Source organism: Clinocottus analis, unplaced genomic scaffold (genome assembly GCF_023055335.1).
Source record: "Clinocottus analis isolate CAN_PGR_092001 unplaced genomic scaffold, fCliAna1.0.p SCAF_17, whole genome shotgun sequence".
Classification (NCBI taxonomy): Eukaryota; Metazoa; Chordata; class Actinopteri; order Perciformes; family Cottidae; genus Clinocottus; species Clinocottus analis.
Genome location: NW_027175898.1, coordinates 1,963,933 through 1,981,643, shown reverse-complemented (window position 1 = coordinate 1,981,643; position 17,711 = coordinate 1,963,933). Strand labels below are relative to the sequence as shown.

Sequence of the window (17,711 nt, the reverse complement as noted above, 5' to 3'; positions counted from 1 at the left end):
GCTTTATTAGTTGATATTGTATACAGCCGATGATATTGTTATGTGGACCCAACGTAGTTGTCTGCTTTGCCCCAGGCGCCCCCTTGATGTTGTGTATTCAGAGATTTAGATACATTGACAGGAGTGTAACTATGCTCAGGTGAGACCATATTAAATGATGAAGCCCACTGTTCTGTTATGAACATATGCAGTCATAAAACACATTATCTGGAGCCCATTATTGAGCATCAAAGTCATAGACACAATATAAACCTGAGTAACTGCAACAGGCTTCTGTATTTTTCCACATGGCTTGAAATTGTAAGCCTAATAAAATATTTGTGAAGCATCATCATTAACAATTAAATAGCCGTAAGAATTGTTTTCAAGGAAAAACATTAGTCTTCTTTAACACAGTAATAGGCTGTATGTTTGCTGAGTGAGGATAATTCTGCTTGACTTTTATTACATTAATTGAGTCATTCTTATTAATAGTGGTCATTCAACTTTAAAGAAAAAAGGCAAGAGGTTTCCTCGTGTCTATTTATACTAGTTTTTTTAAACTGTCTAAAGTGTCAAAGTGACGGACTAGTTTGTGTTGTACAGGTTTTTATTCCGGCGGAAGGATATATTCGGGTGACGGCACTGGGGAAGTTGGGGTTTTGCGTTTGAGAGACGTATTCTGATTGGATAGAAGAGACCTGCAATATTCTGCACAGTGTACAGAGACCGCTGATTGGCCAGGGCGGATCTGCAATGCGTCAAACCACGGCGCGGCAACGTCGGCACGGCAGAAGGGAGCGACTCCACCGCTCCTGTGTGTTGTATGTGCCGCGTTGTGAGTGACAAAATAGGGCAGGTGATACTTCCAGGTAATTCACAGGTGAGTCGAGAAAGTGAATGAAAAAAACTCACCGCGGGTATACAAGCTTGAAACTGAGACTAAATTTCCGATGTTAAAATTGGAAATTTTAAAACTAGTTGATTTAAATGAACAACAAATATAGCAATGCATGGTTCAACTTTGTGTCAGATTTTGCAGAAGTACTTTACTTTTCATATGATGAAATTGAAGATACAAAATAACTGAAAGCTAGAACTCACTTTTAAAGAAGTGAAAACTTCCTGAACTTGACACTGCCAGCCTGTTCTTTTCTATTCTTGGTTACTGGGTAAGATCGTCCATCACTAAGGTGCAGGGACACAATATCATTTTACCTCATTATCCTCTGGTGACTCCTAAAACAGTGGTGTCCAAAGCATTATTAACAAGTTGAGGCATATGCATTTTTACATCCACAGTGAAATGCTGAGATGGTGTTACGCTGCATTTTCAAGTATTTTTATCTTATTTATCTCAGTAGTTATTTACAATTAATTGCATTAGTCTCTTATGTGCAGTTGCCACATCTAATATAAACATGTAATGAACTTTAAAAATATGCTATTTAATTAGATTTAAATGCACTAAAAGGTATGCATAAGCGAATCTACAAAGCACACAACACAACACATTAGAATAATATATTTATTAACAGTATCTGGTACTAAAACACATGTACAAAGGATAATCATAAGTTCACTCTTTAAATGTGAGTGTATGTATCCGAATGTGTGTGTCTCCTTTTCTTGCTATTAAGTATGCCAACATTGGCATGTTGCAAGTAAACCAAACTCATGTTCTTGAATGAGGTGTGTGTGTGTGTGTGTGTGTGTGTGTGTTTTCAGTCCTCAAGTAGTATATCCAGTTCTTCAAGAGGCAGTCGAAGTCGGAGTTCTTTCTCCGTCATCAGATCTACAAACTCCTGTAGATGCTCAGGAAACAGCTGCACTGCGTCCATGTACAGACCCTGATCCCAAATGCACACATTTGCATAAATGCAAATTTACAGACACACACACACACACACACACACACACACACACACACACACACAGGGAGAGATAGAGAGAGAGAGAACTGATTTCACATACGTACAATTTAAGAATGAAGTAGCCCTAGGTCAGCTGCTGTGAGGAAACCCAGGGATCCTGTTTACTTTTAGTCTGTAGCTCACCTTAGCCCAGGGAATATTCTGTAAGGCCTTGTAGAAGATCCCTGTGGCTTTATCCACCTTCCCTTCAGACACCTGCAAATACACACAACACATATGTGATAATTATAATAATGCATTTTATTTGTAATGCACCTTTCATGCAAAAGAATCTCAGAGTTCCACAGAGCTGATATATAGTAAAACAAATAAAAAACAGTTCAAACATAACATACTATAATACAAAAATAAATAGCTGACAGTGATTTAACACAAAGTCAAAATGCATCCCTGAATAAAAAGGTTTTTAGCCCAGTCTTAAAAGAGTCTAGTGTCTGTTTTGTCTTAAGTGGTCAGAGAGACGGTTTCATTAGCTGATGTGCTGGAGATCCATGGTCATAGTGGCAGAGTCAATGCTTTTCCAGTTCCAGAAAGACATTTGAAGCTTAGATCTAATAGTAGGCAGCATACAAGTCAAGGCCATTGAGACCACCTTGTGGTTGGACACGTAAAGATCATAAATCTGTAGGTTACTGATGGGAACAGAGTCAGTGATAACCAGATCCAGAGTGTGCCCCTCGGTGTGACTCAGGAAATCATCTGCAAACTGACAGGAGGGGTTGTCGACATAGATATTTAAATCACCAACAATGACAATATTAGTTTACATAGTGCAGAGTTAGGTAGAAAAGATGGGTTTGGCATTTGAGGGCGGTATGTGAGAAGCACTCCCATGGAGTAAGGAGATTTGCATTTGAAGGCCATGCATTCCAGAGAGGAAAGATCAGGCATTGGCAGTAAAGACAGTTTTAGTTCAGCCCGGTGCATGATGGCTCGTCCACCACCACGACCACAGCTATGGGCTTTCTCCATGTATATAGCCAGCGGGACATGCTTCATTAACCACGGAGTAGTCCCGTGGTTTATGCCAGGTTCCTGTTAGGCACATGAAATAAAGCTCTTTCTCCAGAATATGGTCAGATATGATGTTGTATATATTTTTTTTTCCAAAAAAGACCAATGTTCTATTAATGATGTGTGATTCTATTCAACATTTAACATGAATTTACTAATTTTAAACCTGTTTGAGCATGAAACACCATGAATCAGCTGCTGTTTTGCCAGACTGACATGAAGAGTTTAACAAAGCATCCAGCAGGTGGTATGGTATACACTCAAATGGAAATGACGGAGCTTTTATTGCATGGTTTGGAGTTGTGAAGTGTGATATCTTATTGTGAAGGACAGAACTCGGGTCCCGGATGTGTTGACAGTATTGATAGTTATTTTGGTGACCCCGGGACAAGTTACTATCCCCGAATAAGTAGCAGCGCCCAATGTTTACTACAAGGATAAAAGCAAGTCTGACTCTCGCCAAGAGCAGCGCACGGTCAATATTTGAAAAACAATTGAGAGGGTAACACACAGAATGAACAAAATGTGATCATTTTTGTGTTTGAGTTTGATTCCTTTGAAAGTATTTTTAATGCTAGACGCTAACGTCCTGCCTGGGTCCTTAATACGTTTAACTTTTTCCACTGGGAATTTATGAGCATTATTTGCTGTCTCACCAGAAAGTGCATGTACATCCTCCAAAGTAAAGGGCAGTGAGCACCCATTTCGCTTGCTATGGCGCTTTCAAACAGTCCACGGATACGGTTGCTGAGGCCATTCTCGGGCAGGATGGGCAAGGCAGCATCATGGCAACAAGACCTATAATGACCATGGAAACACACAATATATAAGAGGTCATGTAGGCAATAGGAATTTGAATAGATTCTTGGCGTATCAGACATAAACACAGAAGCTCTGAGAGACAAGTGAGGAAAATATTCTGGTGATGCATTTTCTAAATTTGATCCAAATAGTATTCTCCTGTGTTAATGCCTAAGAGCATCCGTTCCTTGCAAAAAAAATAATAATTTCCCCAGATTTAATCCTGTGTTAATTGTTCACTAATCCCTTTTAATATGCCAAATATGATGTTTTTTTTACATATTTGGCATATTAAATAAAAAACATTAGAGTATTTTTACATTAGTATGTCGTTTCTATTATGCAATAAAGGGAACACATGTTTATTGACTTATCCTGCACTCAGGGGTGTCTACAAAACAAATCATCCAATCAAATGAGACTTTGGGAGACGAGCTAGCCACAACAGTCATATAAAACCAGAGTTCAAAATATAAATAACTTGCTAAAACACAGTAGATGTAGCTTGTGTTTAGAGTACATGAGAAATACAATCTCATGGGAAGAAAACACAAATGCTCTTCATTAAATTTCAGCCTCTTGTGGCTGAAACTGGGATTTGCTACAACAACAAAAAGTCACCTGTCAAAACTTTTTTTCCCCCGTTTTTACAGAGGAAAGAAAAATAAATAAATAAGGAACTTTTCTTATTCTGGCAAAACCTATTTTACTTTCTTAAAAAAAATCATTTTTCAGGATGTTTTTTCTCTCAGTTGCTCCCGTAATATAATGAAAAGGGGTTTAGAGAAAACAATGATCATGGCATCTTGATGAGGGAGTTGTTACCACGCTTATTAACATACAACACAGGAGGACTTCGCGCCTACCCATCATCCTTTCTGCTCTTACCTCTGAGCAGCGTCCACCAGCTGCTTCCTTTGTTGTTCAGCAACAATGGCAAAGAGGCGAGGCACCACGCTGTTGCTATCCCTGGTTACAGAGTGAAAGAAACGACGCGCTCGGCCGGCACTATGGTAACGGTTCTCCACCTGAAACACAGGGTCAAATGAGGGCCACCGTGCCAGAGTACACAAGTACGGATTTGCTACAAAATTTAGTGGGAGAAGCTCCTTGCAAATGACGAACTGATTTGATTCAAACCCACGATGACGCAGATACCAAATTAGTGTTGGTCTCTTGTGGGGAGACAATGTATGTACCTGTACATATATGCTCCAGAGAGGCGCGCTGCTGGGCCAGGTGGTGAGGGCAGAGGTCAGCGTTTGTCTCAGGGTTGCCAGAGGAAACACACTGACGCTGTTGTGGTACCTAAGCAACGCTGCCTGCTGCACCGCTAATGCCTCGCACTCGGAGGCCAGCCTGGGAACACAGTGCCTTCTGGTGTGGCTGGAGTCCGCCGCAGACTGGCCAGCATCGGTGCCAGCTCGGCTGGCCTCGTCCCCCTCACTGTTGCTCTGCGTTAGCGTGTGGTGCAGCTTCTCCGTCCTCTCTCTAGCCTGGCTGTAGACGGCGTTCGCTGCTTGGACGCCCATCGTGAGGTACTGGAAGAGAGCGTAGCAGCCTACCAGGCCCCTCAGACTCAGCTTGTCTCCCAGCAGGTCCTCATTAGCTGTCGGTGAAAAAATGAGAGGAAGGGATCAAATTAATGACAGATAGCTGCTCAAACCTGTCACTGTAGGAACAGTACAGTTGTTACAAATGACATTAACAAAAGTGCGCCAGTAAATCATGCCTGTGTTACAGTGAGCTAGCGTGCAAAACACATGGATCCTAAAATTAAAGCAGTTAAATGGTATTCAGCCATCATTCATTTGATTATTAAACCTGTACTTTTCCTTGCGTGACAAAACGCGAAAAAGTCCTCATCATCTTGGGTTCTGCATTCAACTGATGCATTACATAAAAGTGCTTTGAGTACCTTGTAAAGTGCTATACAAATAAAATGTATTATTATTATTATTATTATTATTATTATTATTATTATTATTATTATTATTATAACTAGTTTTAATTAAAATTTGTCTGTTGGCTTTTTAACCTGCAAGAAACTGAATGCCTTAGCTTGACTGGTAAGAACAGTTACTAAATATAGAACGTAGACTGGAGAGGCCAGTGGCTACCATTAGTTTGGCAATACTTTCATTTAATTAAAAATAATTATACTAGTATTTTTTAATAATAAGCTATGCACCAATGCACAATAAATGCAGTTCGTTCTCATTGGAAAATTCTGTGTTTTTGCTATCAATGCAATGTATTTAATCACAACAAGCCGACGACTCAACTTTTAGCGTCACAGCTATCCCTGCTCTCATGTGACCTTATATGAAAATGACTCCAATGAGTTTCACAGAGTGAGATGTTTCCTGAATTTAGAAAGAGCACCGGTATCCAATCAATACTAGGTATCGGTAGACAAGTGAGTAAAAAGTTGGACTGGTGCGTAACTGGTAATAATGACTCGTTACCGAAGATTGTTGTTCCATGTTTCAGAACAATTACTAAATGCAAAACCACAGATTTGGAGCTTTTATAAGACATGTCGCCCCTTCGTGACAGATGAAACACACAGAAGTTGTTTAACAAGTGAACCTTTTTTGTTGGCCTGAGGGTTGTGGAGGCTTTGGTCCAGGGCTGACAAGCCGGCAGCCAGAGCCTGCTCGTACGACTTTCTGGCTTTCAGGATGGAAACCGGCGTGAGGGGCTGTGAGGACGAGGAGGTTCCTTCTGCTAGCCGGGTTAGCACACAAACAGCCGGGCACGCGGCGGCGTCCGCTAGCCTTCCGCCCCGCGCGCTCGAGCCGTCCTCCACCTCCAGCTGGGCCCACTGCAGACACAGCTCGCAGAGGGCGGGGCTCTTCAGCCCCGTGGCTCCCCCCATCGCCGTGGCCGTGGAGAAGACTTTGCGAGCCTCTTCGAGGTTGCCCAGCATCCACTCCAGGTGCGCGTACTGCTGCCACAGCGCCAACGACGAGCGGTTGTCGGGTTCTTTGAGCAGTTGCTTGGAAACCCGCTTGCTGCTCTTGCCCTGAGAGCGCAGGCGCTTCTTGTTGCCGCTACGCAGGCAGCGCAAAACCTGACATGTACATGCACAAATGAGTAAATCAGTGCAGAGGTCAGACTTTTTTGTTTCACTTAAAGTTGACCTTTTTCTTCCAACATTTAACTTGGAGTCCGATAACCCGACTCCTACCTTGAGCTTCTCGTACTGCATCCAGCTGAGTGACAGGGCGGCTCGGTGGTGGGCAGGAAGGACAGGTTTGACCACACTGAAGACGTTGGCGACAAACCTCTCGCCCAGCTTCCCAAGCCCCACCCACTTCCTCGTTCCCTGGAGGGTGGTCGTGTGACCCACAGAGTTAAACCCGGGGTCAGGTAGGTCGTGGGAGGTCAGAGGACACTTGGGATCATTACCTAGGACGTGGCATTAAGTCAGCTTTGTATGAACGACTGGCTTCAAGTTGTTCCTTCTATTAATACAAAATATATACAAATAAATAGTGTATTTTATTAAAGCTGTAGCCTCTTTTACCGTGAGTGAGCAGAGAAAGGTTCTCCAGCAGCAGGCCAGGCTGACAGGGGGCAGCAGAGAGCACAGAGTCCACAGGCAGCCCGAGGAAGGAGACGAAACGGAGAAGAAGACGTAGCTGGAGCTCTGCCGAAGACAGACAAATTAGGGACGGGCCGATGTCATCAAACAACACCTGCAGTTGGAGAGAAAGAGAGAGATGAAGTCAAACAAAGCGGTCGTTTTCGCACACTGCAAATGGGCTTCCACATTTTAAATCCCTACCTGTCTGTCCGGGTCCTCGCAGTCCACTTCTGACTGTCCCTTGGCTTTGTCGGGCCTCCACGGGAGCCAGTGAGCTGCTTCACGAGACGGCTCCACGTCCAACCAGACTGTCCATCTGGGCTGGCTCCGATCTTTCACCTCCTCCTCCTCTTCTTCCTCCTCCTCCTCTTCTTCCTCTGCGAAAAACACACACACACAAGAACACGTTGATTTTATTATTTTAGCTTGCAAATTAATTCAGAGATTGTTTCAGGATTAAGGTCAGTCTGTGCGTTTTACCTGCACTGGGCTGCAGCCACCCTCCTCGCTCTTGTTGGAGCATCCAGGCTTTCCAGCCTCTGGCCCCCAACTCTCCGACCCGCTCCTCCCCGCTGTCCCAGAACGGCTCGAAGAACTCAACCTGTACACACACAAAAACAGAATTCAACTCGAATTCAGGAGCACTGGTGGGTATCCTCATTTACAATGCCCATGAAAAGAAGAAGCATTCCAGGTGACCACATTTTGCTTTTCAACATTTTAGTGGGAAACATATTCGCTTTCTTGCATAATTTTAGATGAGAGGACTCTATCTCTCATGTCTGCTAGTTTTAAAAAGTGCCCTATGGAGTTTTCTTGTTAAAATTAAAAAGTTACATTCAGTCTAACATTGTGTGTATCATGGAGATCTAAATAAAAATCTATTTAAATCCTGTGCTGTTTACCCGTGTCTGCTCGCTAGCAGACTTCTTCTTCACTGCTTGTGCTGGCACACTGCTACGCTTCTTTGCACCCTTCTGGCACCGGCTGTCAATCGTTATAATAGCATGATCCCATTGGGAGGAACGTGCTCTGAGTCGCCTGCTTGCATGGGTGATGTCGTCGTGTGCATGTTTAATACAAACCAGACCAATCGTAAAAGCATCGCTCCCTATTCACAGATTCTGCTCACTCTGTCCACAGGTGACATGATCCACCTCCCACCATCTCTGAGGCTCTCTACTTACCACGTTGTAGATTTTTTTTAAACTAAAGTGTAAACATCACAAGTTGTGGTTTTTCTGAGAGGCCATGTGCTTGACTCTTTCTTAGCATGGGCAAAGAAATGAATGACTGCCCTGCGAGCACGCAGAGGAGAGCTCACAGAGCTCATAAGACTATGGGCACGATACCAGCATTTGGCTGAGATTTGCCATTCAAATACTAAAAGTTAGGATATGCCTATGAAGTTATATTTCTTTAAGGTGTGTGTGTGTGTGTGTGTGTGTGTGTGTGTGTGTGTTTACCTGCTGCTTGGTGGACAGTTTCCGTACGCTGTCGGGTTTGTAGAACGTAAAGTCGATCATGGCCTGAAACAGAGAAATTGCTTTCTCTGAGTGACCAGATTGACGCAGGAAATGACACTGCTGGATGAAGATATCTGGACAGAAAGAGAGAAAAGACGACCGGGAACAATTACAACAACTTTCAATAATAAGCATTAAGCACTAAAACAAAAAAGCTTTGCATTTGAACTAATACGTATGTGATGGATCACTCGCGACTGCCTTGTGACAGACGCTGGTAACGAAACTGTGCAGTGTAACTGAAGAACCACTGGGTAAGAAACGACTAAAAGAAATCTCTGTTACCCAACATATCCTCCTCAAGCCCTGGCATGGCCGGGTGAGAGACCATGCTGCCGTCGCGCACCGCACTGAGCGTGCTCAGACACTTCCCGTACGCGGTGTTGACCCTTGACACGGTGAAGTTGCTGAAGTAGCTCTGGGTGAACAGCAGATACTCCCTCCACAGGGGGGCACTGTTTGGGTGGAGGAACACCTGAGACACAACAGATAAAACACAAGTTAGCCTTGGAATTACTGGAGTGAAACAGAATAAACTACATACAAAATGTAGAGTACAGCTATGTTCCACTCTTTTTAAGTGTAAAAAAATAAATAACATGTCAAAACTCAGAAGCACTGTGTGAGTTTGATGGAAACACAGGAAGACATGTATACTGACCAGTTTCTTCCATTCTTTAGCCAGAACCGAGGGCTCCCAGAGCTCTTGGCAGATTCGTAGCCTCTCCAGCTGCAGAGCCACGCAGCTGTGGTTGGTGGCCACTGCGCGCTCCGCGATGCTCAGCTTCTTCTCCAGCACGGCTTTGTAGGAAGACTTGTGCCGCTCGGCCGTGTCGCTGCCTTGTTGCTCCTCCTCACCGCCAAACGCTGTCGCACTCAGCTCGTCCTGATGAGGGAGGGAAGCGGTTCAGCAGTAGCGGAGCATCGGAATAACTTTTGGAATAATCTGCTGATTACATTGGGCTGATATGACGATCCATTGTCCAATTGAATGGCCTTGAGGGTCACAGACCAGATAGAGACTTCATGAAATATTGAGAGACACTCACATATTCTTGGTTTTTGTCTTAATCTGGGGTTTTCTTAATGATGAGAAATATGTACAATCAGGCCTTTAATAACCTGATTGTAATACACAAGTGTGCAAACCACGCAAGCACCGACACAGACCTTTACACCAACAAAATATACGGGACGTCGCCGCAATTCAAAGCAAGTGAAGGGTAATAAAAAGGTAGGCTGCATAGGAACAAAAGGAGAGTCTTTGCACCTGGTATTGAATGAATTGTATCCATAGCTGCGTGTCTGCTGGCTGCTCTCTGAGCCGCCTGTTAAACTCTTCAGTCCTCCCGATCAAAAGCGTTGTGCTCTGCCCCGTCTGGGTGTCCTGCTGCTGCTGCTGCTGCTCCTGTCCCTTCCCCTGCAGCCAGAGGGCCGTGGAGGAGTCATACACACCGAGAGGGTTTACTGATGATGTCGGCAGTCTGCCACCTGAATTGACACATAACATTTTCTGTCACACCAGCTGAAGTTTTTTTGTCCTACTTCTTGAGGTTGTTAACCTGTTGTGGCTAAATTTCATACCAGTCTCCCCTCCTTTGTTCTCCTCGTTGTCACCCAGTGGGAGAAAGGGGGTGGGGCTGATGGCGTTGCCGCACCCAGGAACCCTCGGTAAAGAGGGAACAGGAGGCTCGGAACTCAGCAGCTGCCGACTGACCGCAGAGAAGTATCTGTCGGCTGCTTTTTTCCTTTCCCCACCTTTCTGTTTCTTATGCGACTCTGACTCCTCCCAGCTGATTCCCTGTCTGAGGGGGTCCAGGCCCAAGGACGATCTGCCCTTCCTCCTATACCTAGAACACACACAGAGTTTCCACATACTTTCAGGACATCAAGGCTTTTATGTTTACTCCTCTGAAGAGTCACACAGAGTCTTTCCCAATTGTTTTGATTTGTTATTAAAAGGGAGAACTAACTGAAGGTAGTTTGCATGAGATGGGAAAGTCACTAAGAGAAGGAAAAAGATGCGATGGCACTGCCCTCATGGTGCAGAATGTAAGCGTGTGTGTGTGTTACCTGGCTACATCTCCTCTGTACAGGGACTTGTAGGTCCAGTTGGATGGGTCGGGTTTGCGGTCCAGACAGAACCGCTGCTCCGTGGGCGACTTCAGGTCATCCAACCAGGAGAAACAGCTTGCTAACGGAGCAACCTGCGGACTACATGGTAGCACAGACACAAACCATGAACACAGAACAGGAGCAAGCCATTGCTATAGTGTACAAGATCCAGAGTGTAAGCATGTGTGATGTAAAGTGTGCGTCTGTCTGTACCCATCTGCTTTTTTCTCCCTTTTGAGGTCACTGGGGAATATGGTTTCGGAGTCAGTTCCACTGCTGTCAGAGTGTCTCCCACTCTTTTTGTGTTTTTTCTTCTTTTTTCTCTTTTTTTCACTCTTCTTTTTCTTCTTTTTAGATGACACATTACCCTGCTCCTCCTCCTCCTCTACAGAGCTCACATCTCTGCCAACACTGAGGGTTATAAGGTGAACTTAAGTTACCCAACATGAACTCATGAATATACTGCCGCAAGCAAAACCAAGAATTGATTCGACAAATGTTCCCGTACTTTTAATACACGTATGGGAAAAGTTAATTTTGCAAGTTTCTAAACAAAGTGCGTCACAGTGAAGGAAAACAGACACACATCTGAGAACTTAAGAATGAGAACTTAGAAACAAATAAACAGACAGATAAATGTCCAATGTAAAAAGATCAGAAAATGTAATAAAACAATCGTACAGCAGCAACAATAAAATCACACCTTGTGTCGTTGACAATGGCTTTGGAAGAAATCTAAAAGACGTTACAAACCACAGGGTTGAACATGTAAAATAGAATGTCGAGTATTGTTTCTGCAAAAAAAAGAAAAAAACAACTGTGATCCGTACCTTGATTCCTTTTTGTTCGGCCTCGCGCTGGTCTGCTCAAAATAACGATTGTGAAGAGAGAGGGCATCCCCAGTCTGAAAACTCTTATTGTTCAGCCAGCTTAATTCTAAAAGGAGAGAGTGGGTGAAAAAAAAACAGCGTTATTTAGTAATGAGGAAGAGGACAGAGAGATCTTGATGTTTACATGTGATGAATCCACATGACAGGTCAGTACACCACAGTCTAGGAAGCCAGAAAGAACCAGACTGTGTTAACTCAGGCGGGAGACAAATTACTATCAGTCTATGAGTCAAAGACAAGCCTGCACTGCCATCGAGGATCAGGATCCTGAATAGTATTAGAACCACGTATACATGGAAGTAATGGTAGTGACAGAAAGATATTTCCCCTTAAAAACACATATCCCAATATGTTGAGGAAACAACTCCTCGGTTATCAGCAGAAATTCAGCGAATTTACGTTGTTGTCATTACCGGGTGTCGTTGCTCACGCAACCACAACACCGCGTTTGCCCGGTTTATTATTAACTGAATGTAACAACAGCATCATCAAAAACGAGGCAAACAAATAGAAGACGGTTTCCTACGCTTTCAGGAGTCATCGTGTCGGGTAATATAAACCAACTAAAAAGAAAGTAAGCTAACGCTAACGTCTGTCATTCAGGAAAGCTAATTCCAGCTATATGTTTTCCACTCAATGAAAAACACAGCATTGAGGGGCACTATCGGTCCATATCAAAACAGGAGCTTCATGAAAGAGCGGTCACCTTTGGACGAATCTTCTACTTTGTCACTCTCTACTTCAGCAAACGCTGGAAACAGAGCCATGATGGTGTGTCGCACATAAACAGTCGCAGGAACATGACGTCATTTGACGAGGGAAGCGCTCTAAAATGTAATAACCCGTTTTATTATCCTAATATCGTTTTTATTGTTGAGTTGGTGAATCAAATATGGAAACCAATGTTTTTAAAATTATTTTATAAACTCTGAAAAGTTCATAAAAACACACAGTTACGTGCGCAATTAAATATTCTAACTACATATAGGAAAATAATTGAATTACATCTTATTTTTGAAATTGTATTCATCTATTTAATTGTTTTTTTTTTTTTTCTTTATCGTCCTTCGTTATCTCAGATAAATAATCAAGTCTCTTGGAAGAACAAAAATGGACCAATTTATTCATTGGCAAATTATGCCTTTATTATGGTCACAAACATAATAACAGAAATATAAGCTTTGTATATTTTTTTTCCAAGTTGCTCCCCAGGATAAATTCAACTAAATTCACCCTCCAAATTCTGAGAAAGGACATCCACACAATACATTCTTTCGTGTATGCTCAGGGACAATCCTCCACCTCATAATAAAATAATTCATAGCATTCATAAAAAGAGTGATAAACGTAAAAGTATTTAAAATTGCTGGCCAAAGAGGTATACAATTTATTTGGGAGGATTCAGGTCAGAAAGAACCTTTTTTTCTGCTCACCCCGGAAATCTCTGACCAAGGGATTAGCTTTATCTGCTAGAACACATGTCAGGTCATTATAAGAGGAGGTTTAAACTAAAGGGGGCAGTCTGAACGCCATATGCCTTCTCTGTTGTGAAGGATTGAAATGGGACTGCATGCGTCAATAAAAAAGTCAGAAGTTGATTTTTAATGTTTAGTTGACTAAACCACCTTTGCAACTGTCTTTCAAATTGCATCTCAATTGTTCTGTTAAATAACATAATAAGGGGGTAAAGGTAATGTCTATTCAATATACTGGTTCCACAGGCTTTTGGTGCACTCTATTGTGTAAAACATTATTATTATTATTATGGGATGTCTGTGGTTCTTGGGTCATTTGTGGAGGAGGAAAACTTGAAGTAAATTATTTGACTTTATTTGTGAAACATTAGATTTTTAGGATAGGACCTACAACATCACACTAAAATATCAATATCACCCAAAATAGTTCGTGAAAGTGCTCAATCGCTTGACTGATCTATTATCACATTTATCTGGTTTGGTTCAGTCTCTTCAGAAACGCTGCTGTGTATTTGAGTCTATTTGGCGTTACCAGGACTACGGAGCTCTCGCAGAGTGCCATCCAATCACAACTCTAAACCAAGTTTGTTTAACCAATGAGATGTCCGCTCTGCCTTGACGGACGTTTCGTTGGTCCAATAGCGTTCACAGTGAGCTAGTGTTGGCACGACCCCGTAACCTTCTCAGGTTAGTCCGTTGGTTGAGCGCGAGAGTGAAGCAACTTGTTCTGTTTTCAGTCGTTTGTTTCGAAGTTATTAAATTACTATCAAAATGAGGGAAATCGTCCATTTACAGGCGGGCCAATGTGGAAACCAAATCGGAGCGAAGGTATGAACGTTTTTTAATTTTAAAGTGAAGTCTTAACTCGATGAACAAGTGCGTGGACGTTACATTTAGTTTGGGCGGGCAGATGAACTAGCTTACTTAGCAACGGCGCTAATAGTGGCAGTTAGCCTACGTCACGCTGGTAAGCTTGTTAATGTAGTCGTTGTCATTTACTTTCTTTTATTCTTTTTTTCCCCCTAAAGTTCTGGGAGGTGATAAGCGACGAGCACGGCATCGACCCGTCCGGGACGTACCACGGGGACAGCGACTTGCAGTTGGAGCGCATCAACGTGTACTACAACGAGGCATCAGGTGAATGGCGCTCCGCGTCGGGTCGCGGAGCTGCGCAGTCAGGGTTAGCTAGCTAGTACTGGCGCGGTCCGACAGGGAGACTTCACCCCACCATCCCGGTGGATGCAACTCCAAGTCACGGTTAACTCTCCTTCCTAGTTACTGGTGCCGTTTCCATGGCGCAGCAAGTCAACATACCCCTCCTCCCCCCACAGCTCGCTGGAGATATTGGCCTAAAATATACGATACATACAAGGGTGTTCACTTTTTACGCGTCGTCTTATTTTGAGGCCACGACCTGTAGAGCTATTGAGGCTTTATGAACGAATAAAAAAGGAAAGGCGGTATTCTCTCTCGCGAAGAAGTACAATTTAGCTTAGAAAAAAAATATCACTTGTGTGATTAACATTTAAAAAGGGAAAGTACTTAATACACCCTTTTTTTTAAAGGTTAAAATCTCACTGGTTGGCTTTCGCCTCTTAAGAAATTGTTCCATAACTGTGTGTCTAACTTGTAATAATAATAGTAATACTTTGTCTGCTTTTTAAAATTATTTTTCTTTTATTTTTGATTTCCAGGTGGCAAGTATGTCCCCCGTGCAGTGCTGGTGGACTTGGAGCCAGGCACAATGGACTCCGTGAGGTCTGGTCCCTTTGGCCAGATCTTCAGACCCGACAACTTTGTCTTTGGTGAGAATCTAAATGTGGACCAATGCATGTTTTAACTCTGCTAAATAGATGTTGGCACACATAAGTTATTTTGAAAGGGTTTTCAATGCATGAGTGAAGGAGCCGGTCTCCTTCGCTGCATTGTGTTGGACTTGGTAGACACCGTAGTGGTGACAGATAACCATATTTGCTTATACCACAGGCCAGAGTGGAGCGGGAAACAACTGGGCCAAAGGCCACTACACCGAGGGAGCCGAGCTGGTGGACTCGGTCCTGGATGTGGTGAGGAAGGAGGCAGAGAGCTGCGACTGCCTCCAGGGCTTCCAGCTCACGCACTCCCTTGGAGGGGGCACCGGCTCCGGCATGGGTACTCTGCTCATCAGCAAGATCCGTGAGGAATACCCGGACCGCATCATGAACACTTTCAGCGTGGTGCCTTCGCCCAAGGTTCGCACAACATCTAGAAAATATTTAAATTTTCAATATTTGTCACTCTATGTGCTTCTTTTAATGCCATTCCCATCTTCCTCTTTTTGGTCGTCTCTCTCCTTCCATCCCTTCACTCTCAGGTGTCGGACACAGTAGTAGAGCCGTACAACGCTACCCTCTCCGTCCACCAGCTGGTGGAGAACACGGATGAGACCTACTGCATTGATAATGAGGCCCTGTATGACATCTGCTTCCGCACGCTAAAGCTCACCACGCCCACCTACGGGGACCTCAACCACCTCGTCTCTGCCACCATGAGCGGGGTGACCACCTGTCTGCGCTTCCCCGGTCAGCTTAACGCTGATCTGAGAAAGCTGGCCGTCAACATGGTGCCCTTCCCCAGGCTGCACTTCTTCATGCCGGGCTTTGCCCCGCTGACCAGCCGAGGCAGCCAGCAGTACAGGTAGAGAGGCAGGAGCTCGCTTTTTCACAGGCTCCGTTAAGGTAAATACAGTTGAAATAAATCCTAATGCACATTGTCCGTCCTCTTTTAGAGCATTGACGGTCCCCGAACTCACCCAGCAGATGTTCGACGCCAAGAACATGATGGCAGCGTGCGACCCCCGCCACGGGCGTTACCTCACCGTCGCCGCCATCTTCCGGGGCCGCATGTCCATGAAGGAGGTAGACGAGCAGATGCTGAACGTGCAGAACAAGAACAGCAGCTACTTTGTCGAGTGGATCCCCAACAACGTCAAGACAGCTGTCTGCGACATCCCGCCCCGCGGCCTCAAGATGGCCGCCACCTTTATTGGCAACAGCACGGCCATCCAGGAGCTGTTCAAGCGCATCTCAGAGCAGTTCACCGCCATGTTCCGCCGCAAGGCCTTCCTCCACTGGTAAGTAAAAGAAGACAGTGGGGAGGAGTTTCCCTACCTGTCTTGTTTCTTAAGACTGATTTATACTCGGGTTTTACGCAGAGACGCAAGCACGCAAGACACGCATGGCCGCCCTTGCGTTGTCAAATCGGCCATTTTGCGTGCTTGCATGCGTCATTTTTGACTATGCGTCATTTTTGACTATCCGTCAAAGCAACGCAAGCCTGGAAGGCTATGATTGGTCCGCTAACCACATCCTTTCTGAGTCTCGCATTTCCGGTTTCATAGCATAATACCGCTGTTTTTAAAAGCCATAGCAGAAACACGAACAATGGATCCCGTTGAAGAACGTTTGGCTGAAGAGGTCCGCAAATATGAGCATTTATATAACCCGGCTGACTGAGTATAAGGACACACAGATGGCGGTGAATTCCTGGAGGGAGATATCGGTGAATGTCGGTGTGCAGATCGACTCTAAACGGTCGTTGCACCATCTATTGTTCTGGTGTATGGAAAACGCAAGAGAATTATAAACCAAAACAAGACCGTCAATCTGACTGCGTGGCCAGCCGCAGTTGTAGTTGCAAGAGTATAATTCGCCCTTTACCCACAATTCCTTGACCTAATGCATGTGAGTAAGAGTTTACTTGTTCCAGGTACACGGGCGAGGGCATGGACGAGATGGAGTTCACGGAGGCTGAAAGCAACATGAATGACCTGGTGTCTGAGTACCAGCAGTACCAGGAGGCCACTGCTGAGGAAGAGGGCGAGTTTGAGGAGGAGGGTGAAGAGGACATGGCCTAGACACCGACCACGACCTTCTTCTTTCTTTCTATGCAACTGTTACTGTTCGGCCAACATGTTCATATGGTCATAGAATTCATTGATTACCGGCTTTAAAACAATAATTTGAACAAAAATGTAAAGGAATCATACAGTACTTCCAGTGATAAACATAAAAAGATAATATTGATCTCTTGTCCGGCCTTAGCAAGGGGGTGGAAGGTTTTCTCCATCCGGCCTTGGTTTTTAAATGTTTGTTCTGTCTCTTTTTCTTTCTTCTTCTTACTTCCTTGTTTTGGAATAAAACTATTTCATTCAGCAAAATGTTATAAAAATGACTCCATGCACTGAGTTGAAAGCTAGAGATAATGTCAGGAAGTGGCAAGTGCTTCACTATCGACTGTCTAGCTGGATTTGAATAAAGATTTGATGAATTGGTTCTACACTGTGTGTTTACTTGTGGTGACATATACAACTGTTTATTAAACCTATTTTTTTATATCTCAAATTA

At 43.9% G+C, this 17,711-nt stretch overlaps 2 protein-coding genes across 2 annotated transcripts; one reads left to right on the top strand and one right to left on the bottom strand.

Annotated features, from left to right (window-relative positions):
- Window positions 1–1,513: 1,513 nt before the first annotated feature.
- Window positions 1,514–12,641, bottom strand: nrde2 (NRDE-2, necessary for RNA interference, domain containing). The gene is made up of 19 exons (XM_068581187.1): window positions 12,558–12,641; window positions 11,792–11,897; window positions 11,175–11,372; window positions 10,920–11,060; window positions 10,431–10,696; window positions 10,117–10,337; window positions 9,508–9,732; window positions 9,132–9,321; window positions 8,787–8,920; window positions 7,801–7,921; window positions 7,522–7,697; window positions 7,261–7,432; window positions 6,922–7,142; window positions 6,321–6,804; window positions 4,928–5,337; window positions 4,617–4,756; window positions 3,584–3,725; window positions 2,037–2,108; window positions 1,514–1,829 (listed from the first exon to the last, which is right to left on the bottom strand). Exons 1-19 carry the CDS (start codon window positions 12,616–12,618, stop codon window positions 1,704–1,706), a joined length of 3,606 nt encoding a protein of 1,201 aa, XP_068437288.1. The 5' UTR covers window positions 12,619–12,641; the 3' UTR covers window positions 1,514–1,703.
- Window positions 12,642–13,993: 1,352 nt separating this feature from the next.
- On the top strand, window positions 13,994–17,643 carry LOC137788086 (tubulin beta-4B chain). The gene is made up of 7 exons (XM_068580913.1): window positions 13,994–14,154; window positions 14,355–14,463; window positions 15,021–15,131; window positions 15,313–15,557; window positions 15,680–16,002; window positions 16,094–16,438; window positions 17,074–17,643. Exons 1-7 carry the CDS (start codon window positions 14,098–14,100, stop codon window positions 17,219–17,221), a joined length of 1,338 nt encoding a protein of 445 aa, XP_068437014.1. The 5' UTR covers window positions 13,994–14,097; the 3' UTR covers window positions 17,222–17,643.
- Window positions 17,644–17,711: the final 68 nt, after the last annotated feature.